General features: G+C 39.4%; 1 protein-coding gene across 2 annotated transcripts in view; it reads left to right on the top strand.

Moving 5' to 3' along the window:
- The first annotated feature begins 981 nt into the window (after positions 1-981).
- Positions 982-23653, top strand: part of cdh4 (cadherin 4, type 1, R-cadherin (retinal)) — a 249907-nt gene continuing 227235 nt past the window's right edge. For both annotated transcript variants that reach the window (XM_017435207.2, XM_017435206.2), the window contains exons 1-2: positions 982-1279; positions 2128-2239. In XM_017435207.2, the coding sequence (XP_017290696.1) occupies positions 1226-1279; positions 2128-2239 (166 nt within the window). In that variant the 5' untranslated portion in view covers positions 982-1225. The remainder of the gene's footprint in view (positions 1280-2127; positions 2240-23653) is intronic.

Raw genomic sequence — 23653 nt, 5'->3', positions numbered from 1 at the left:
CGTGAGCTTTTGCCAACATGAGTGGGGCCAAGACCAAAGAGGATGAATTACATGTTTATTTTAGCTAGAATATTATAAAGTTACAAGTACTTCGTCTATCTGATGCTGCACCTATTTGACTTTGCAACTATCCATGGAATGCTAAGTAAATAACTATGTAATGTGAAACTAATGACAGTGTAAAGGTTTAAAAAAATGTTGTTGAACCACTTCAAATTTTTAAGACTGTGGTTGTTTTAAGACCGGAGCATTCTGCTTTGTTCTTGGCTCCATTTTGGACTAACCATTAGTTCATCAATCAGGTCAGAATTAAACTCCATTTCTTCAAACTGAGGTCATTCAAAGAGCTATTTACAACAGGTAAGACATTAACTATTCATGAGCTTTCCTCAGAAGCCCACTTCAAAACTTCTAAATTAGTTCTTTCAATTTTAAGGAATGATATGACCCCAAGAGAACAAACTAACATTTATATTTGATTCTTCTTCAAATGATGTCTGAACACTGGAGCAGATGAAGTGGGTCAAAAAATGGAAATGTGGATAATCACACCGGCCCCTGAAACATTGTACTTTATTTTATTTGAACCTTTCATTCGCCATCAGGAGTCCTATCTGCCAGTCTTCTCTGGTGACAGCTTTAATAAAAAGTTAATAACTCGGCGGCTCTTGCTTTTACTTCTCCCCTGGATCAGGGGCAGAGAGGGGGGAACTGGGGTGTGAAATAGACTCCAGTTTAGCTGATGGACTCGCGAAAAGGACGCGGATGGTTGCTTGTCACTCACACAGCAGCCAGAGCTGCCTCTGCTCCAAATGAAGTAAAAGAAAAAAGAAAAAAAAAATATGAATCTAAATAGCTGTGAAAAGAAAGCGTTTTTCCGACCAATAGATCCCTGAAGTGGCACCATCATCATCACCATCATCATCATCATCGCCATCATCATCATCATGACGGGGAGTTCTCGCGCCGCGGGGTGGGAGGGGTCGTAGTGACGCTGCCGTCCAATGAGCTGCTTCCTCCGGACCGAGCGCAGCATCTCTCCGGCTCAGCTGCACTTTTGCGCCAGACACAAGTAGGGACGTTGTCTTAGTCAGCAAGTGGAGACAGAAACCACGGGGATTATCTGCCGAAAGAAGGCTGGTTCTTTTTTTTATTTTTTATTTTTTCACCTCCTGTTTTTTTTTTTTTTTTCTCTTTTTCTTTTCTGTTTCTCTAACCCGCGGAGATGAACGGCGGCTGCGTCCTCCTGCTGTGCGCCTTACTTGTGGGCGCATCCTCGGTAAGATGAGTTCATCCCTGCTCGTGTGCTCGGCTCTCAGAGCGGTGGAAGAAGTGCTGCACTGCTGTAGTGCTTACTCAAGCCTTGCAGGCAGGCGTGCAGGCAGGCAGGCAGACAGTGCGCTGCAGGAGAAACACTCCAAAGTGACCGTGAACGCCTCACTTTGCCCCCCTCTCTGCAACACGATGGGTGCAAAGAACACGAATGTTGGAGAATGTTTTTTTTGTTTTGTTTTTTGTTTCTAAACTGTAATAGGAAAAGTCACCTCTCTGAGTGTTAGCTGCCATCCTCCCTGCTCCAGATGAACTGCAGTGCATGATTGGAGTGAACGGTGTTTTCTGGTGGGGCTTTCTGTTGCCTATTTAACTTCCTTTGCACCCTGACTCTGCTTTCTCTGCTTTAGATTTCAGGGATTATGCTCAGTTAGCTTAATAAGGGAAAATGATTAAATACATTAAAGTGAGGGTCTTATCTTTTCCTATGCAAACTTGGGCAGATCATACCACAGCTGTGCTCATGTGCATGAAGGGGGGGTTTATTATGGACCAAAGTTCATAATCCAGCTGATTGCTGTGAGTTTTTCCCCCCCTTGTCGTTTCCCCATAAAAAAATGTGGTTTGTTGTGTGAAGAGTGAGCTGTCGCTTCTGATCACAGTCAGCTTGTAGTCCCTCTGATTCTTCGAAGGTGTCTTTAGCTCCCAAATGAGGGTTTCCACACTGTCCAATCACTCACTGAGGTTTAGTATCAGCTCCAAAAAGATCTGGGAGATCAGCTTGTGACCCCCCTCCCTTACTTCATGCTTAAAAGACTTGTTCTTTTTTCTTTTCTTTTTTTCTTTTGTCCACAGGGGAGTAGAACAGGCCAACTTCAGAAGCCTCCTTGCAGACCTGGCTTCTCCCAGAACTTCTACACGGTGATTGTCTCCAGAGACATGCTGCACGGACAGAGCATCCTCAAAGGTAGGTCCACTGCTGCTGCTACTGCTGCTCAGTCCTATTTATTGACTCAGAATTTATATATATATGGTCTTTTCATCTCTGCACAGCTCTGTCCCCGATTGTATTGTGCAAGTCGTCTTCTTTTTGTGTGCCTGTCCCTGTGTGTGTGTGTTTGTGTGGTTATAATACAGCGCGAGAGGCTCCATCACTCCCCAAAAGGTCAGAATGCAATCTAGTTGTGGCTGTGCACCTCAGGCACAAGAGTAGCTACATCTGATCAGGAGTAGAATTTGGATTAGTTATATATATATATATATATATATATATATATATATATATATCCCTGTTAAAGAAAAATCTTGTGATATGATGTGACAGCAGGTGTGCGATGCATTCTGCTCAACAGTTTTGGTTTGATATGAGCTTTCACTGATGAGTGAACACTGAAATTACTCTGACTGCAGTAAAAACTGAGAAATTACTTCTTTCTTGATTGACTTAGCAGTAAGCTCTCAGAGCGGACTAATTTAAATAACCTCTGCATGTTGCAGCTTGAAAATGTTTCATTTATAAACTGTTTGTTGCAGTACATTTTCAGCTCGCTTTATTATTACATTTGAGGGGAATTCAGTTCTGTTTTTGTTTTTATGTTCTTCGTTCTTTTCACTTCAGCGTTCCGCACCTGCTGTGAGGTTTATCTGCAGCCGTGTGAAATTATGCTGTGTTTCTTCATGACGTCTCGTTGGTTTTTAAGTTGAATCGTAGCTATAATGGACACAAATCCCCCCTCTGGCCACAGTTCAGTGTCCCAGTTTGCATAATTGAGTGACAAAGAACACCTTGAACAGTCACTGCATGTGCTTTTCTAACTCAGGCCACATTATGTTTACATGTTTAAAGTTCTAAAATGATGAAATCGCCCTCAAGATGATGGGAAGGAGGAGGGCTTGGAGTTGTGTTTCAACAGTTTGAGCATTTCAGCTCTGTGACTTTGTGCTGCGAGACTTAAGAAGCTTGGAGAAGATCAAAACAGGCCCTTTTATTTAGTAAGATTCAGCTTTCCTTCTTCTTCTCTCCGCCAAATGCTAGAGTCTTACTCATACTTGTGCATCAGAGCTCGAAAGCAGAGCTGAATAAGGTAAGCTCTCCCCTGACTCTTTGCCTTTATAGCCAAATATTTGTCTATTGTTCTTGAAATGCTTTTTTTGCCAGGGGGGAAATGGCATTTTTATTGTAACAGCTGTTTGCGGATTTTCCGACTGCAAGCGTAACAATTGAATTATTCCGGAGGTTATTTTGTTATTTAAGAAGCTGACAAGGACGGTGCAGACGGTCAGTGGGGAGTCAGTTTGCCTGGAGCAGCTCAGAGCTCAAGTTTTTTTTTTCTTTCCTGCTTAGAATTGTTCTTAAAGGCGTCTGTACTGATCCAGACAATATTAACAAAGGTGATTTATCCAGACGCGTGTTTTCCTCCTCAGTATGAATGTGTGCGTTGCATGCATGTGTGCTTCGTAAGGAATGCTGCTGCTCACACATGTGACACACGTCCCAGAGCACCTATTAGTTGCTAACTCTTCTATTTGAAAAAATGTCACAGCAGATCTCAGCTGCATCAATTTGATTCGCCTTATGTGCTGGATCGGTGTAGCTTTGATGATGTATTATCTTTGCTTTCAGTTTCTCTGACTCTCTGTTTGCTCTTTGTGAGAATCAGTCGGAGGTCCGTGCTTTCCTCCTTTGCTGGCTATTCAAAGAGATCTGGGTTCCAGCAGCTTAAGTCCTCCTGCAGTGATTAATGTGCAGCTAGACTTATTGGAGGTCTGTTTTCTACACAGTGGCACACAAAGCCAGGGGAAAGCCTGACACTACAATATGGATAACCTAGAACTTTCACTTTACAAGAAAACGAATGGGCCAGGGCTGGAATTGTGGAGGGGGTCTGGGATGCTCTGAGGCTGCAGAGGAAGATGCAGGACTGCTGCCGGCCAAGGCTGTTGTTTCCCCTGAGAGATGAACGGTGAGGGATGGAGAAAGGACCAAAAAGCTGCAGCCCAGCAGGTGCAGCGTGAACCAGGCTTCCATTTCCAGTCGCTGAGCAATCTGTCTGCTTCGACTCGTTTCATCTCGTGGCGGAGAGGCTAGTTGTTATGTTTCTGTTTGGACGGTGCGTGTGTGGGTAGCCAAGAAGCAGCTATGAAATATTTTTTGCTGTCAAATTCATTAACACCAATCGTAGTTAATTAAAGGTGTTAGAAATGTTGCCCTTGATGCAGGCAACAGCATATGCCTGGCTGTCACACTGTGTATCAGGCGCTCTTTGTACTATAAGGACCACACTGCTGTTGCATCACACCTTCCATCATTGCTGACAATTATTCAAGACACACTGGAACATATTTTGCAATGTGTTACCTCCAAGGACACTGTGGATTTTTATTTATTTTATTATAAACTGAAAGGCACATTACATTTAACTTTTCCCTTAAGCTTGTGAAAGCAAAACATGATCAATTTCTCTGTATGTTGTAGCAAATCAAAGTATTACGTTTGTGTCTTTGATTCCATCAGTTCTGGTGCAGGATAGGCTTTACCTAAAACCAACACTGACCGGTTTGACAAAACCAAAAGAAAAGAAGCATCTGCTGCAGCTGAGGCAGAGTAGGCTGGGGTTATAGAGGGAAAAACTTTGGAATCATCCAGGAGAAGTCACATATTCCCACTGATTTTCAAGGAGAAAGGTGCAAATTTTCCAACCTCGATGAAAGTAGTCTCGCCCAGAATGTTATTGCTCAAATCCGTAGGGCAGGAGCTATCAGTGAATGGTTTATCAGGATGAAATGATGTGAGTTGCATATGAGACCATTTTTGACTGTTTTTAAATTTTTTGCCAGCACCTGGTAAAGTGTTGGTTGTGTACTCGGTTGTTTGCCAACCACCATGATTCTTTTAATGGCAAGGGTGCTTTTTTTGCAATCCTGCCAAAGAAGAGAGAAAAAAAATGGATTCTGTTTTTGCCATTGCTACTTTTTTTAATGGAAAGAATCACAAAATGGAGTTAGAATGTTACTCTCAGAACATGTATATAGTGAAAAATAAACAAACACAAGTACCGAGTATCTCGACCCGCAATTTCTGTTCCATCAAAAATGATTTATCATTTTATTTTTTCCCAAATTTCATTTTGTTTTTACTATTTTATCTTTTCTGATGTCTGTGGTTTGCAATGTAACCTCTTTTTTTTTTTTTTTTACCTAAACACTGCTTTATTATATGGTGGATTAATAAAATTTCAACAGTTCAACAGTAAAATATTTAAAGACGCAGAAAAAACCCCACTCCTGCACACTACACCTTCATCAGGCATGATGAAACTGAAAATCATTTTTTTAGCAAAATTTTGACTGTGCAGGAGTGTCTTCTTGTTTCATTGAATTCAGCTGTCCTTCTCCTATGCACTTGTCCCAAGTGATAAGTTTACGAAGTATTTTATTTGCTAGTTTTGAATAGCAAAATATCCAAAATGTCAATATTAGGAATAGGTTTGAACAAAAATGCAGCAAAAAGTTTTTAATTCAACAGAGCATTAAATGCTTTATTTCCTATGGCATCTACATATCTGCCTGTAAGTCATTTATAAGGAGAAAAAAAGTATTTTTTGAAAAATAATGCACCTCATGTGAGTTTCCCATGAGAGCAAAAGAATGGTCTTTTTTTTGTAAAATAAAAGTAAACTTAAAAACCAGACTATATTTCATATTTATTACATAAAAAATATAGTGTAACACTATGACATTGTGTTATAACTGTGTCCTGTTTGTCTCACTGATGAAGATGAAGATGATGAGCTCTCTGCAGTCTCTTTTATCTGAACTGTTGTTGATAATTTAAAATTTTCACCAGAGGTTATGGTGAACAGTGTTCAGCTACATTACTACAATATTAACAGGCTTTAACTGAGAGAAGCGAGCTCTGGTAAAGCTTCACCTAAAACAGCTATAGTTTCATTATTTTTATAGCTGAATGTCTTATTCCACACCGCTACAAAGGCTTTAATAAACTCCCGTCTCGCTTCTGCTGATGTGTTTTCATGTGGAAGAGTTTGCTGACGTTATAAGCTTATGTTGCTGTTTTCCTCTTTGTTGTTTCCATCTTGTGTTTCCCGTCAACTACAGTATGTTCTGAAAAAACTCACTGAAAAATTGTTCTTCCAAGTCATACACATGTATATTATTCCACTATAAAATTTTTGATAGGGCCCCAATAAATCGACTACATTCACTGTAAGTCTTTATACTGACCTAATCAAAATGCATATATTTTTGAAACAAAACTATAAAATAGACAATAACTCTAAATTATAAAACAGTTGCTAACATTTGCCCTCGTATCGTACGATCAACATGAGAATGTTCATGTTGGTATTGCCTTGTCTTAGACATGTTTAGAGTTTTTAATCCTATAATCCCATATAATAGAATCAGTGCATGATTTTAGTTGTGTTTGACACTCTGAGCTGGATTATTTAGCATTGTATGAGTGAAAACTGACATAAATGTGTACTGGGAAATGCATGAATGGCTGACATTCTTTCTTATATGTGTGCTGTGTGTGTATGCAAGTGGTACTGGTGGAGACAAGGCAGAGGTATTTGAAAATAATTGAATTGCGGGGGGTTTTGAATTGTATTTTTCCTTGAAATGCCCGTCTGTAAACCGAACATGTCTGAGAGTTTTTCTGCTGCTGTGAAAGACCAATCTGTCCAACTTTACCAACACCAATGAGGAAATATCTTTTGGAGTATTTCCAGTTTACATAACTTTTTTTTTTAGTCAGTTGAAGATCTTGTAATTCTGTCTTTGCTTGTTCCTGTGATTTGAGTGGTTACCCATTAGCCAATAAATGTTCCATTTTTGGGTAAACCATGCACAGAAAAGACGTGTTTGTATGTCTGTATCTGACAAATATTAATGAAACCCGCAGGACATAAAATCAAGCATAAACAAATGCAAGAAAGGGTATAAATAATATATAATTTCTAGTTCATATATTTCCAAATGATGGCACTGTTATTTTATTCTATCCTCACTTTTTTCTGTTCCGTCTTGTACAAGTAAAAATTAAATAACTGCTAAGTAGTGAAAGGTTGTTTTCAACTTGTAATGCATCATTCAGCGCCCGCGCTGGTCAGTGTTCCCTGACTTTTCAGGTTAAAAAGGCTGTTATGGTTTTCTGGTTGACTTGGAAGACCCGTGTTTAACTAACTCACAAATACTTGCCCTGCTACAAAGCTACACTGAATAAATCATCCCATGCTTAAATGTTTGTCAGAGAGCTGGGTCGGGACTGGAGGTGAGGGCTGTGATACGAAGGAAAGCAAACAACCAGGCCTTAAGTTGTGGTCCGTGCAGATTCCTGCTGTGAGCAGATAAGCCTTGAAAAGAAAAATTCCAATGATTGCACATGGCTGTGTAAACCATCAGCTCACTCCAACAGCCTGGACAGACACCCAGGAACACAAAGAAGGTGATGTGGCCTCAGCGCACAAGAAATTGATTTGCAGTTCAGTCAGGATAGTGTCTCTTTAAGTTGCTGTCAGCGCATATTTGAAAAGACAACAGTGATTAGCATCAGCCTTTGCCCCTTGCCAATCCTGAGAGACAGCGAACACTGACACTCCCTGTGATTTAGGCGCTTGTGTGAATGCCAATTATCGTTTATTTCAACAAGGTTTTGACAAAGAACATTGCTGTAATGGGCTTAAAAAAATAAATATTTTGACAGGTTTTGTTTTCTTTTTGACGAATGGCTTATAAAAGCGAACTAAATAAGAACGGAATGTTTTCTGGCGGTGAACATCATATTTGTCAAAAAAACAAAACAACAAAACAATGATGTTAAAAGGTTCAGATATTTTGAAGTTATGTGGGAAAGTTATGAACAATTAATATCTTGCCTGTTGTTGACACCTCAGCCTGAAGAAATAGATGAACTAATGGCTCGTCCAAGAGAGACCAAAAGCAAAGTGGACTTCTGTAGTAATAAAACAACTCCAGTTTTATAGAGTTCATAGTGGTTCATGAAACATTGTTTTATAAATCTTAAGGTTATTTGCACTCAGAATCAGCAGCATTAGGAGCTAGCTGTAGCTTTTCCATTGCAGTCTGGGACAAAAATATAATAATATTTCTACTGGAGTTACCATGCAATGTGAAACTAATGATGATGTGAAGGTTTGTAAAGTGCTATTGCATAAACTGGTTTTAAATTTTTGAGATTGGAGTTGTTTTATGATGGCACAAATCTTCTTTGTTTATGGCCCCACTAAGGCTAGCTATTGGTTTGCCAATCTGGACATAACTCAGTTCTGTTTCTTCAAACTCAGGTTATTCAGAGAGCGGTCTACAACAGGTAAGATACAAATTGCCCATAAGCTTTCAACAGAACCCCACTTCAAAAGCTTGGAATCATCCCTTTAACATCTCATCCCTTTCATCACGAGTCTGCACCGTCTTTTAAGAAAATGCTTGCTTTTCTTTTCTGGTCCCTTTCTCATTAATCACAGACGATGAACCTGCACATGAATAAAATAATCCACAGTCGGATGTTTTTCTCCGTTCCTTCATTCCCAGTCTTTTAATTTCACAGTGGTTCTCGTGGTGCACAGAAGGAAAAAAAATTAAATTGGACTTTATTCGAAAAGATTAATTTAAAGGGGGATCCTTCCTCTACCACTCTGCACTTTCAGTATGGATTTCCTATTGTTTAATAACATCTCTAAAAGTTACACATACTAAATGACATGTAACATGACCCCAATTAGACTGCAGCAGAGGAATCTGGCAACAAGCCATATCTGCTTTGAAACAGCCAGCTCGGCGTTTGCTGTGCCGTGGAGAACTTCTGACTCCTAACCTACTATCTGAAGTGACAGGGCTTTCATAAGTACGTCCAGACCCAAGGACTGGGAGCGTGGGGGGGATTATGTTTCCAGGCATTTGATAAGCGGGATGCCATTTTCCTTCTGACTCATGAACGTCTCTCTTGTCCTCCAGAGAGTCTTTCATCTTAGCAGCCAGGTCCTGCAGTCTGTGGCGAGCTGATAGAATACAGGTACAGAAGATGAGCCACATCATTTCTCTTTATCTCGCCGTGCCTTCTTACCAAGCCAAGCTATGCTCCTATATCCCTCAAACTCCCTACAACACCACATACACGCTGAGCCAATTCCATCAAGGACGCCACCCAAGATACAGTACATTCCACAGCACAATGCTTTTCATCCCGTTTTGTAGTCTTCCTCTCTGTGCAGGTAGGGTGTAAAAAAGGGGTTTTGAAAGATGGGAAACTGTCAGCTGAAATCTTATTGTGAGGGCTTCCTTGTGAATTTTATTAGTGCTGCGATCTATGCTGTGCTCCTCCCATGGGGTGCTGGCATTAGCTGTGGTCTGATGGTCACTACCTGGGCCGTGTTAGGAAGTTTCATTGCAGGAAACTGTTTTCTTGCGTTCCTCTGCGATGCTCTCATGGAGACATGTTGTGTTTCTTGCAGTTTGATAGTGATAAGTTGCAAGAGCTCAGTCTGAGAGTCTTCGGTTCACTTTGTGCGATTGGACTCAGCTGAGAAACACTACACATTAGATCTGTAAGTCTCAACAAAACAGAGGTAAGCTAATTGTGTCCTGACTTTTGACCTTCCAGACACTAACCACAATATTATCAGGCCTTTAGATTGCATCTTCAGGGGCCTGTGGCTGTGTGTTAAATCTTAGAGTAAAGAATAAGGAAAGAATAAAAGAGGAGAAAGAGGCTTCTGTGATGGAGTTAGCCAAAAAGAAGTCCTTGGCAAGGGATTAAGGCATAAAAAAGAGGACTGTGTTGGATAAGGAAACAGACATTTTACTGCTGTATTTCAACTGTTGAGACAAGGGCAGCTTTACTGGAAAATATTTATGGATCAAGTTTAAAGTGGTGTTGCCTGTTTTGCAGAAACTGTGTCCTAATTACAGTTTGACCTTCCTAATAAAGCCGGTCTGAACATGCATCATGAAAGAAAGCTGCAGGAAGCTGTTTTTGATACACACTGCCTCCCCATCGATGACCTTGTATTTTGCGCATACTATTTGCATTTGTTATTGGAAACATTTTATAATCGACCACCCTCTCTCTCACAATCAATTTGTATTAGCACTTTGCTTCCCCACGCACTTTAACAATCTTTGGCCTTGATTAAGACTCTATTGGCTTTTATGTTGCAGTGCAGAAATGAACCATTTTCCCACTAGGAAACCTCAGTTTCACCTTTTAGCTGCGAGTGTAACCCAACTCATTACACAGGTTTCCCCCCACTCCTCTAGGCTTGCAGGATTTACATGCATCTGAATACAAATCAGGTTTCCTGCTTTTCAAATGGAGTTTTTGCAACATTGATCATTCCGTTGCATTGCATTATGTTTATTTGTACTGCCATGGCAAGTGGATTAGGTGGGTTATTGGACAAAAATAAATTAAATAAACATTTTAACTTTACTAACCAGTTAAATGAACTTCATTAGAGTTTGTTTAGTTTGTCTCTAACCCAAAATAGTTAATTTCCCATCAGATAAAGATGACTGTTTTAGAATAGAACATAAAAACATGAAAATCCCAAACACAGTAAACTGATTAAAAGGCAGGCACAAATTTTGGCAGCCTACATTTGATACACCAATGTTACAGTCCTTTTCCTGACAGGGTGCCCTTCATGATGGGGGGCTTTTTTTTGGCGCTACATCAATTAATCCCAAAGGAAGTTGACTAAAATACTTTTCAAAGTCTAGTACATTGTAATATTTCTGAATAATAAACTGTTATATTTATGGGCTAAAAAACAAACAAACATCAGCTTCATAAATCAGCTATTGGCTATACTACTTTCTAAAAATCATCATCTGTATTGACCAATAAAAGCACTAATCAGTCAACCTTCACCTATTCTTTATCTTGTCTTAAAGTGCGGATTGGTTTAGAATCTTCTCAACTTTTGTTTTTTCAAAAAACAAAAGCTGCTTTGTGAAATAAGGTCCCCAAACTCACAATTTCTGTCACACTTTGCCTGAATGATTTGACTTTTCAAAGTCAAGTTTGAATTTTTGTATTTCTTCTGCTTTTGCTAAAGTGTAATCATTTTGAAGTGGGTTCTTGACACCACACACACATTTTCAAATCTATTTAGTCCTTTTCCCAGAAATTTTAGCGGTAGGTAGAAAACATGAGGAAACAAATCAAGACTGAATGAAGAAACTTTTGAACCACCTTGCATCACACACCATGAAGCTTCCAGAAACTCTTAGCTAGCTGACTTTTGTCATCCATCATCATTTTGTTTACTCTGCAACAAGCTAAGGAAATCTCTGCCTTTGCGAACTGCCATCTTTCTCAGCTGCACCTCCTTATTCCACCCTTAGTTTTTCTTCCCCATTCAGGGGCTCCAATTGACGTATCGCTTCTGACTTTGGTGATGAATTACATCCAGGCAGTTTGACCTTGTTCTGCCTCCTGACCTCCCATGTTCTCCAGCACTCATATTCTCAGTTTGTGGCACCGTAGGAGATGAGAAACATGGCCTACTCACAGTGATTTACGTTCGGCTCGGCTCAACACATAGATCCTTCTAAGCTGCTGCTAAATGCGTCTCCAGAGGGCCACATTGTATTGCTAGCTATTTTTGAAGCCATGGGGCTTTTGCTACTCTATCGCCTTAATTAAAAGACTGCACTGTCAAGATGCCTTTGTTCTACAAACTCTAATATCAAAAGGTCCCTCACCAGAGAGAGGCTTGTGTTTCTGCTTTGTCCCTTGGATTAATTCTGCTTTGAATCTATATTTGATCAGGGCGCCTCACCGCTCTTGTTTTTGCCATCTTGTTCTTTCTTGTTTAATGCGTAAACATATGGTTATTTATTTGTATATGTACATATATAAACTTAGAGCATGTTGTGCATTTTGTGTGTATTTGCATGTGTACATGCGTTTGCAGGCTGTGCTCCATCCTCAGAGTGATTATCTTAAATGGAGAAATTAAAGGATTACAAACCGGCTCGGTAATCCAGCTGTCAATCTCATGGCTCATTAGTACACAGAGGAGACAGATGAGAGAAAGGCTGAGATGCAAGGCACACAGAGAGAAAGGTGGTGATGGTGCCGGGGGGTGAGGGTGGGGTGGGAGTGAAGGTGTGAATGATGGAGACGTAAACAAACAGGAAGGGAGGTTTCGGTTTCTTATATTAATTAACAGCCTACAGTATTAAATCGGACGCACTGACGCATGAATTTCTTCGCATCTATTTTAATTGAAACTTAACCATAAAAGTATTTTTTTCCCCCAATTTAAAAGTATAACTTTCATTAGGTGCATTCTTTTGTCAACAAAAAAAAAAAAAAAAAAAAGGATTTCTGGCTTGACTGTTGATTTCTGCACAAATGAAAGCATTTGCACTCCTTCTTTCTGCTCGGCTCCTTGCTCACATTTACAAAAATGTGACTTCGCACCACCGACTTGGCTGAGTTCACAACGACACGTTCCTAATTGCATTCATCACAGTGCTGATGCTTGGTCAGGAGTGCTTTTGATACTCTGGCTACTTCAGGATCTTTTTTCAGCATGATGATGATAACATCTATCTGCTTTGCATGTGTTCAAACAAAAAAAGGAAAGTCTGTATTTGGTGCTTGGATTGGGTGGTTTTCATGTTCTGGCTCACTTTTTCAGTGTCTGGTTAGATTTAGACACCAAAAGTACTTGCTTTGGTTTGGGAAAAGTATTGCGGTTTGGGTTTGAATGCACCCTTTGGTAAAAACAAGTTAGAACACTTTTCCCCCTCTGCTGCATGTTAGAGGAATGAAACTTGTAAATGTGTGGAAGCAAACAGCCATCCATCAGATGTTCTTGGGAACACACAATTGTCATTCTGCCTCCTGTACTTATGTTGAGCGCGAGCAACATTTATTTAGGGCTCACTGTTTGTGTTTTAAATAGAAAATGAATGAATGCAACTGGGAAAACACTGCAAAAAAAATAAACTGTGTCTGTGTGTGTGTGTGTGTGTGTGTATAAGATTAGCCCCAGTGTTGAAAGATATACAGCATCTCTTCCATTTTTTACCCGGCTCTGAGGCACATAAAAGAAGCTGTTTGGGAAACGATGGCACCATAAAAGAAAATAGAAACACAAATCCTGACTCCATCAGGGAAAGAAGGAGGGAGATTGTATCTCCTGTGGTGGGGCCACTTTTCTGGATTTGATTGTATCAATTTGCTGTCTATTTTGATCTAAAAAGTGGGCTGTGTGCAGGCTTATTCGCTCTTTCATCACAATAACTTGCGGACACCCACCGCTGTGAACTATTTCTCACACCACCTCTCCTCAGTTAATTTAAAGCTCACCGTTTTTTGTGTATGTGTTTTTTTTTCTTTTTCCAAATTAATTCCTTTTTGTTAAATTACTTTGTTCACTTTTCCTTTGTTCTCACATAGGTGCTCCACATTGAGGGCTCTGCTGTTCCTGTTTTAACAATGACTGGCTGCAGTTTTTGCAACAGGGAACTTGTGCAGACAGACTGTTTCAGAGATCAGTCTGGCCAGGATTCAAATAGCTGATTTGGAAAATCACAACATGGAACTGTGCTCTGTTGTTTGTGGGAGGCTGACAAAGCTGCAAATATGCTTTGCTGACCGGAATAAACAGAAGATATTCTGCTGCAGGATTCAAATACGAATTTGTTCACTTTCCTGCTCCTTCTCGCTGCTAATTTTATTGTCGGCGAGAAATTAAGCATGCCTTTGTTTTTTTATTGCTCACTTCGTGTTCTCTCCTCAAACGTATTACCTCGGGAATTTAATTCAGTTTATTTATAGAGCACCAATTCACAACAAAAGCCATCTCAGGTCACTGTACAAAAGAAAAAACAAATCCAAATCATAAATTAAATTTAAATCCAATTAAAGTCAGTTCAGTTCTTATTATAATATAATACATTGACTTAGAGTACATTATGAAATGCCAATTACTAAAAGTTGTCTCTAACGACAGAACATTGCATCAAATTGACACTTTGTCGCAATCCTGAGCAGCATGTTGGTGACAGTGGAAAGAAACAACTCCTTTTTAACAGGAAGAAACCTCCATCAGAACCGGAACCAGGCTCATGATGAGCGGCCATCTACCTCATCCGGCTGGGGTTAAGAAAGAGACAGACAAATAGAAGGACTGGTCCAGATGTAGTTTCTATGGGAAGAAAAACAAAGTAACAGATTAATGACAGCAATAACTGCATGTACAAATGAGGAGAGTAGAGCGAGTAAAGACAGCAGCAGAGGGAGGAAATATGGTCAGTTTGTCCTACAGCAGCCTTTAGCAGCAGAACTAGAGGAAAGCTGAGGAAACACAAGCCAACCCTAACTACAGGATTTATCAAAGTCTTAAAAGTAGACAGAGTGTCAGCCTCAAGGACAGAAACTGGAAGTTGGTTCAACAACAGAGGAGCCTGATAACTGAAAGCTCTGCCTCCTGTTCTACTTTTAGAAACTTTAGGAACCACAAGTAAACCTGCAGTCTGAGAGCAAAGTGCTCTGTTAGGAAAATATAGAACAACAAGATCTTTAACTTGACCCTTTTCAGCTGTTTTCCCCCAGAATCAGAGAGATCTAACTTAGTTGTTTCTGATGTTTGTTTTTTAAATCCAACTCCTGAAAACTGAAAAATATACAACTGTATCTTTTCCAATGGAGCTACTCATAGACACAACCTGTATCACAGACACTTGCACATGCACACTCTTGAATACACGTTAATACTTCTGCAGAGGTTAATTCATTGTGACAGAGACCCCCTGTAGGTATCTGCACAAATGTTAAATGTGCTATTACACTATTAGCTTTCACCTCCAGATGGTTTTCTCTCACTTTATAATTATCCACCTGCAGACCTGCAGGTGAATTTGCTCTTGATCTCCTCTGGAGATCAAGCACACAGACACTGACATTTTTGTGTGGAATGTGGAATGGGGCTTATTGCAAATACCCATCGGCAATCAACTGTCAGAAATCCACATCATTACAACGGCAAAGTTAGGTTAGTCACATACAAACACCACTTTTTTTTTTTTCTAAAGATGCACAATGCTATGTTTGTAATTTAATTCTTGATTTAGTGAGAGGCTGGTAATTTGTGTCCGCACGGATGAAAATCTGTGATTGAGAACCACCTTTTTTGTCGAAACGTTGGAGCAAATCAATATAGTCCTCCTATTTGGCAGCAATGCGCTATGCAGACACATGCTGGTAGCATCGATCAGTGTTTTCCTCTCCTGCTTCACTCTGCCTCTCAGTGTGGCTCTTCTCCCTCTCCTGCTCCTTGTCTCTTCTCTCTCTATAGCCTCGTTTAGGTTTTCAGATAAAAATAATAGCTCTGAGAACCAGCAGAGAGGAGGAGGAGGAGGAGGAGGGCTTGGCCGTGTTGGTGACAGTGTTTGTGCTCTGCGCCACAGCCCAGCGGTAAGACAATAAGAGGCAGACTGACTAACTGTGGCCCCTGGGAATAGTAGGCTTCTTATTGCTGTAAGCAGCAATTTAGCTGGGGTGAAAGAAAAACGGATACAGCCATATTACTGTGTCATCATGATTACAGCCACCACAGGGCTGTGGTGAAGTGAGTGATGGCTGTTCCAACCGGGCATCTATTTAAATGCAGTGTCAAATTTATAGCTGTATGAACCAGCCTAACATCAAGGCTAATCCACATGATGACACGTCAGAGCTGCCACAGATAAGTGAAAGATGTTGCTGCACCGGATTTACTGGATGGAGTTGGATGCTCATTTGTATCACTGGGCCTCTTTGTTCATAGTAATGATAATATTTTAATGCAAAGTTTGTATATTTTAAAGGGGGGTTCCGTGTTAAAGTTCTGAACAAATAAAGGCCGCCTGCCACCTTTCATGCCAGAGTTTAAAACAAAGATTATCTTATGATGATAAGGGACAAAGTCATAGCCATTTTGGTCAAACCTTGTAAATGGTGTTTCATGCGATCTCATGCAGTCTTGCAAGATCTTGCAAGATGTGTTAGTACTTGGAGTACGTGTTGAGAATAACTTTCAGCTACTACCACATGAAATTTTAGCTTCATATCTGCATATGTGACACACCTAGCCATTTTGTGTTGGCTAAAGTTGATTAGCTGTGGAGTCCATCCCAAAAGTTCCCAAAAGTTAATCAGTTGCGAATGACCACCTAGTGATTAGTATCTAAAAATTTAATTAAAACCTGTCCAATGCATCAGGAGATACTTTGCTAATAATAAAAGATAATAGTTATTGTCACAGTTTTAAAAGCCGATTTAATCAGTTTGTGATATTTGTGATATTTCTGACAAAATAATCATGTAAATTGAAGTAAATGGAATGTGTTCATATGAACCTTTTTAAATTTTCAAGGTTGGAGCTGGCCAAGAAGCTATCTACAACAGGTATGATGCAAATTATTTATAACTTTTACACAGAAACTCACTTCAATACTCCCAAACTTTTGGGAGTCAGAATTTGCCCAAGTTTGCGCTTAAATACATCATCATGGGCTTACTGCCTACAGGTTTTTGACTGAGCCCTCTCTAATCCTACTTGGTTTTCATACCTGGGTAGATGGAAATGTCTCTAAAAGTCACCTGCAGGGCCATAACTCACCTGTCATGGCTTAAACACTTATCGTTCTCGGATACCTGGTGTTTGTCTTGGTTTCAGATGATGTTTCCCAGCTTAATTTGCTGTCCTGTTCTGCTTTACTAACAGCACATTTAACTGCTGAAGGAGCATGCAGTGCTTTGACCACAGCAATGTTATTTTTAACTAAAAGCTTTTCATGCTTGGGTTAGGTTCAGGGCCTGAAGAGCTCATTATCGTAGAGTAAGGCTGGATGTTGGCAACAAAACAAGACCCTCTTCCACCTTCAGGCCCTGCAGCGTGTGAGATGAAACACGAGTCATTACAGTTGTATGTGTGATTACAACTGCAGTCTTCACTACAATGCACACCAACGTTAACCGTAAAAGACCGTCCATGAAAGAAAGCATTATTCTCTTTCTTCAGTTTACATTGAATGTAAAGTGTTTACAGAAAATGGTGAAGGCATTTTCTTTTTTCAGGCTAATAAGAACTTTTAGCCAGATTTTAGTGCTCATATTGTGCTGAATCTGCTGAATACTGTTCACCATTTTTATGGCTCAAAAAGCAGCTTCTTTAACAGCCAGCAGGACTGATCTTTTTCTAACAAATTTTATACCCTTCATGAAATTCACCTCAATTTGACAAAAGTGAAAATAAAACAAACAATTGCTGTTTCAATTTTGAGCTCACTTTATTTATAATGTAATATCTTCAGGTTAAAGAAGGGCCTCAGAGGTGGGATTGTATGAGGCAGAGATTCATCCTTTTTTATTACTTTGGCATGCCTCCAGTTTAGAAAAACTGGCATGACAACAAGTATGGAAGTTAGATTTACGAAGCTGGGAAATTAACACAAGGGCAGAAAAAGCACAGATGGAAGTGGCCGTTCTCTGGGTTTGCCTTTAATTCCGTGACGTGAACAATAAACATTGACTCGTTTTAAGTTGGAGGAGAAGCAGTTGACAAAGACCAGCTGAAATGAGCTTGAAGTTTACGAACAAGCAGACCTAAAGTTTACGGATAATTCACAGGTGCTGTGTGTGTTTCTGTACCAACATAACAGGTCTTACTAGGTTACGGAGTGGTGAATACAAGTACAAATACACGAATTGCAAGTAGGAGTTTGGATGTTTAGCATTGGTGAAAAAAAATAAGCGTATTTCTCAGGCAAACTTCATTAAAAACATCCCTGCTTTTTATGATAATCCTCAGTCAAACCTTCAGCTTAATAAAATTCAGATTTATCACTTATTCATAATTCAAGACCAACCATGGACAGTGCACAGGCGTGAGGTGATAACTCAGTCATTAAAGCCTAATGTGATGCAATAACAAGCATAAGCAAACATTTTAAACTAACCTAATCCCCGATAAGGACCACATCGGCCAACTGCATTTTTCAATTCGTTTGAAAAACAGCTTTCCTGGAGAATCAAGGGTTGTAGATATAAACCTGTAGGTGGTACAATACGAATGGCATGATGCAAATTAAAATTCAGATGATAAAATCCCAGCTAAAATAGCTGTGCAAAATTAAAAAAAAACAAACAAACTTCTGAGGAAATAAATACGGACAGTTTCGTCTCTGATAATGAAGTGAAGCCTGTTATTCCCCACATGCTGTCTTCAGAAGTCCCCATAATCAATCAACAAAAAAACATTAGATTTACCACAAAAACTTTCTGTTCTGTCGGAGCTTTTACTAGTTAGTTAGTAATTCCATCTGCTGTTGTTCTGTGACACTTCTGTTGTCAACATGTTAGTTGTAGTACATGACACCAAAGTTGGGATGATGACTAAAGCTTTTTAAATTGAAGACACTCATCACAGCTTTAGCTCCTTGTGTAAAAGTGTTGTCTGACAAAAATAAATGAATAGGAGAACATAAATACAACACTCACCTTTAAAAAATACGTTACTTGTTAAGAGATTTTTTCTTTTTTTTTGTTTTTTGTTGCTAACTTTGTCCAGAAGAGCAGAAAGTGAAGCTTTTCGTATGCTGCTCCTTTCTACACCTCCAAACTGGTGATCTTGTTGTGCTCATATTTTCTGTGAGGGTTGCATTATCAAGCTTTATCACACACCAAATGTACCTGTGTAGGTACTCCAAACATTTTAGGGACCTACTATTGACAAAATGGATTCCAATGAGCTTTAAACATAACTGTAGAAATTAAAGGCCCATGCCATAACAATGAAAAAATGAAACCTTATTGACTTTATGTTGCCCTGCTCACTTTGCCTCTTCTGTTTTTTCTGTGTTCGGCGCAGCATTTCTGGTTTAGCAATAACATCATAGACAGACGTGAAGAAAAATTATCCAAATTTCAAAACATCAGACCTCAACAATCAGCTGGTATTAGGAGCCTTCATGTGGCGGTCCTTAGTTAGGATTACTATAAAGACATTTTATTTAGAGTGCAGTTTTCATTATGTAGAAAATCAGCATAAAAATGTGAATATATGGATGCAAAATCTGTGTTTGCTGTCTGGAATCAGCACTGTAATCACACATCAGATCAGAGCTTTGTGACAGCGATCAGAGGTTTTTATTCCCATAAACGAAAAAAAGCTTCCACAGCAGGAGGCTTTTTCAGTCATAAACAGGCGCTTTACATGGTATGTTTTTTTATGCAGTACTCCTGTTTTTTCTGCAGAGCAACTGCAGAAATCAACAAGAAAAACGATTCAAGTTTTTGTTTTACTTTCAGTAACAACAATCAATTCAACATTTGAATAACAAAAATATTGAATTACATTTATCACAGTACAGTTCTGTCACAGTATGGTTCCAAATATAAGCAAGCTTGGCACATCCAAATATCCACAACGTTATTTATACTGATCTAATCCTGTGTAGAATTGAAATTTGCAGATATTTATGATAAACCACAAACACTGGAGACTGACACTCACACAGAGAAAGAACATCATAAGGGTTAAGAACAAAAAAATGTTAGACTGTAGTCTTGGTCATATACATATTCATCTTTTTGTAATAATATTGTTTTATTCCAAGAACTAAAGCAAAAGAAACACAGTTGTGGTGAACTGGTCATGTGCGAACATATACAGACATTTATTAATTATTACATGCCATGACCCTCATGGGTGGAGGGTGGAGGGTGGAGGGTGCCCCCCCCCGATAATGCTAGTTGTTGTCATCATTAAAATAAAGCTGAATGGTATTTTCTTAAAGCAGAGAGAGGAGAGCTAAATGCTACAAAGCCCTGGTCCTGACCACCTAGGAGTTCAAAACTTGACTGATTTGTAATTTTAATGTGCGGCCAATAACGGTCAATGTAATTATTCTTTTTTAAGGTACAATTATCTTAAACTAAACAATGTGTGCCAGGTGTTAGTGTGTCAGATAACATTAAATAAGCAAATAAAAAAAAACTTGCCTCCTTTCCAGAACCAGCCACAGTGTCCTGACACCTTTTAGAAAAAGTGCTTCAATCTGTTAATTTTCCATTAATAAAATATTCATCCATCCATCCATCCATCCATCCATCCATCCATCCATCCATCCATCCATCCATCCATCCATCCATCCATCCATCCATCCATCAAAAAACAGGCATTTAGGCTAATAACAAAAGAATGCTTTACAACTTCTGCAATATGGAAGTGTCCTGCTTTTAAGGGATAGTCCGGTCAACTTTACTGTGCCAGTTTTTTAAAATAGTTTTTCAGGTTTTGTAAAACAACAAAAGTGTAGAGGTTTAATATTACCTAATGTCTTTTACACCATTATGTTGTTTATGGTAAAGAGCTGTTTTATGAGCCTGAAAACAGATAAAAAACTGGCATTATAGTCATCAGCCTAGCGTGGATGAAGACCTTTTTGATTTTCTCCATACTTTATATTTACTTTTTAATTTTATATATAAGCATCAACATTATTTTGAAAGTGTCTGCGGTTAAAAATGTAGTCTTAACGGACAGCATTTCAGTCCCTATTGTAAACTTTCGTTTTCTTTCTGACAACAAAAACTAAAAAACAGATGTGAAAGAAAGTGGTTTTATTACAAATTTAGTCATAATACTACTGTAAAAGTGTGCATCAAAAGTCTGAGAGAAGCAAACATATGGAAATAGGCTGTCAGAGACCAGATTTCAAATGCTACATGATGATGCAATTAATATAATAATTATCACATGACATCATCACCAAGCAACTTCTTTGGAAGACATTGTCTCATGAAAAGTTTGTAAATGTATAGATGGTAGTTCTGTTTTAATTGGTGAATTTACAGTAACTGAATTTTAAATTGTTCTGAACTCAAATGAATTTGGTTTTAATTAGTATGAGCTGACATTTGACCTAGTGAAAGGAGAACTTGCACATGACTGTCTCTAGGTGTTCGGGTGTTTCAGTGCCCTATACAAACTTGCTTCACATTATATTTAACTTTTATATTGTTGTTACTGAAGTTTACAGAAGACATGCACGTTTGTCTTTAATAAATATGAGCAGCCACAACTGCATATGAGTACATTAGCTAAAACACTGAATAAACACACTTCAGTTCTAACTGACAATTTGTCAGTAAAATCTTTGCATTTATTTCTAGGCTGCTAACAGTGGGCAAATGCAAATTAGCAGACAGTGATTCCTTGTTATTAGTCGTTAACAGAGAATAGCAGTGCCAAAGAGGAAGCTGTACTCCGCCAAGTACAAGAAGATGCTGTTTTCACAATTTCTTCTGAATCATTAACCTCCCTTAAAGTCATTAACATATATTGATATTCAGAAGCTTCGACTTCTGTGCTTTCTTCTAAACAGCATCCTAAGAGAACCAGGGAATTCACGAATATGCAAACAAATTCCTGTTATTAATAAATTTAGTCATGGTATAATGACTTGTAAAGTTGCAAATTGGATAGAGGCACCACACTGGAGCTGCATGATTTATATTCACACGCACAGATTAAGTTGGGATCGTTTTATTTCCTGATGTAATTCTATCAAGGAAAGACACCATCCTCGGCAATGGGTCACACATGGAATCAGTGGCCTTTAGGCTCCTTTCCTCTCTGCGTTTTCTGCTCTCTTCTGTGCTTTTATTTTATCCCGTTCTCTTCCAGTGGAAGGCTCTTAGATCCAATTTGCACTCCTCTCTGTGCCCGCATTGCCATCTCTCTGAGCGTTAGTATCCACCAGCCTGAAGCCCTGTGTGAACTTGTGCTTGCACTCTGGAGATTGTATCTGTCGTTCCGGGGAGAATTGGAGCAAAAAAAGGGGATAAGATGTTGACAGGGGATGTCCTTTTTCACTATTTTATTGAACATATAATACATGAAACACCACTACTCTATAGGTAGCTCTGTGTGTGTACATATTTGTATGTGTGTGTGTGTGTGTGCTGCTTGTGTGCTTGATCTTCCCCTCCTTTTTTCCAATAATCTAAACCACACACCACCACAAGTCAGAAGCAGGGCCCTTGAAGGCTGCATTCGAAATACTCTCAAGACTGGAGGGAAAGCAACATGAATTTCAATGAATTATTAAACAGGATTATTTATTTACTTCCTCCACACCCCGAACCACCTAACTGGCAAATCTACATACCATTTTTTTCAAACTTGTGGCACATTTGTATGCATAATTCACCCTCACAGCTGAATATTCTCCTTAGAATGTCAGCTTAGTCTATTCTCCGTGTGCACCTTTGGGAATCAACCAAATGGACGTTGAATTGTGCAACTCTGCAGTGCACTTATCTTCATGAAGAGTCTGATTTTAAAACAGCAGCTTAATTTTGTTTTATTTTTGCAGCCATAATATGATGCCTCTGAATTGCGTTTTGTTTAAGATTAATGATACCGTGCGAATCAAGTAGAATTGTGTAGTGGGAGAGTTGGAGCCTAATGTATGTGCACGAGCGTGTGTGTCCATGTGTGTGTGTGTCAGACTATGTTGGCTGTGGGAGAAAGAGATGAATAAGCGAGCAGAGAACTGGAGCGCTGCCAGCCTGTGAGACTCCGACGCACTGCAGATGAGCCGAACCTCCATCCATTCACACGTAGCCTTTCATGGCCTGGGTGACGACTCGCTCCCACAGTCAGCGAGTTTGTCCGGATATGTGTGTTGCCAATTTACTCTTTGCAGCCGTATTGTGCTGCATTGCGAGTGTAATTAAAATATGAAACCAAACCTCACGAGCCGACAGCCTTGGTTTCATTTTGAAGTTTTAATGAGAAAATCTTCACTCACCCACGGCAGTCAGACATATGTACGTATGAAACCCTGCCTTGAGTCATTAATGGCACTGCAGACGTTAAACATGGCAACTTAATGAAAAAAATACCCCCCAAACTAAGAGCCCATGTAGAAGTGGAGCACAGTGTGACCTGCACAAACACCACATAGATGAAATGGACATCAAGGTGATTAAGAAGGCAGTAACATTGCTGCGGTTTGGAACATTTTCATACATTCAGCATTTTTACTCGTGTCTGTGAGGGTTTTCTTTTCCAACAAATCCATTCTACTGCTAAACCAGGGCCTGTTCTTGCTTATACCACCTTCATACCAGTTACGCTCACCATGACCTACCCAACAGAACACTGCCACTGCTATAGGAAACCACTGGAATCTCACTACGGAAGATTTGTACATGCTCAAATCTATCATTGACCTAACATTCTTTATTACATGTAATAATATTCACCTGAAGACCTTTTTTATGACATTGCAGCAGGGTCATCATTCAGTTCAGTTGGAATTGGCCTTA

This window comes from Kryptolebias marmoratus, linkage group LG4, assembly GCF_001649575.2.
Source record: "Kryptolebias marmoratus isolate JLee-2015 linkage group LG4, ASM164957v2, whole genome shotgun sequence".
NCBI classification, from domain to species: Eukaryota; Metazoa; Chordata; class Actinopteri; order Cyprinodontiformes; family Rivulidae; genus Kryptolebias; species Kryptolebias marmoratus.
Note: the sequence above shows the minus strand (reverse complement) of the source record. Positions and strands in the feature narration are given on the sequence as shown.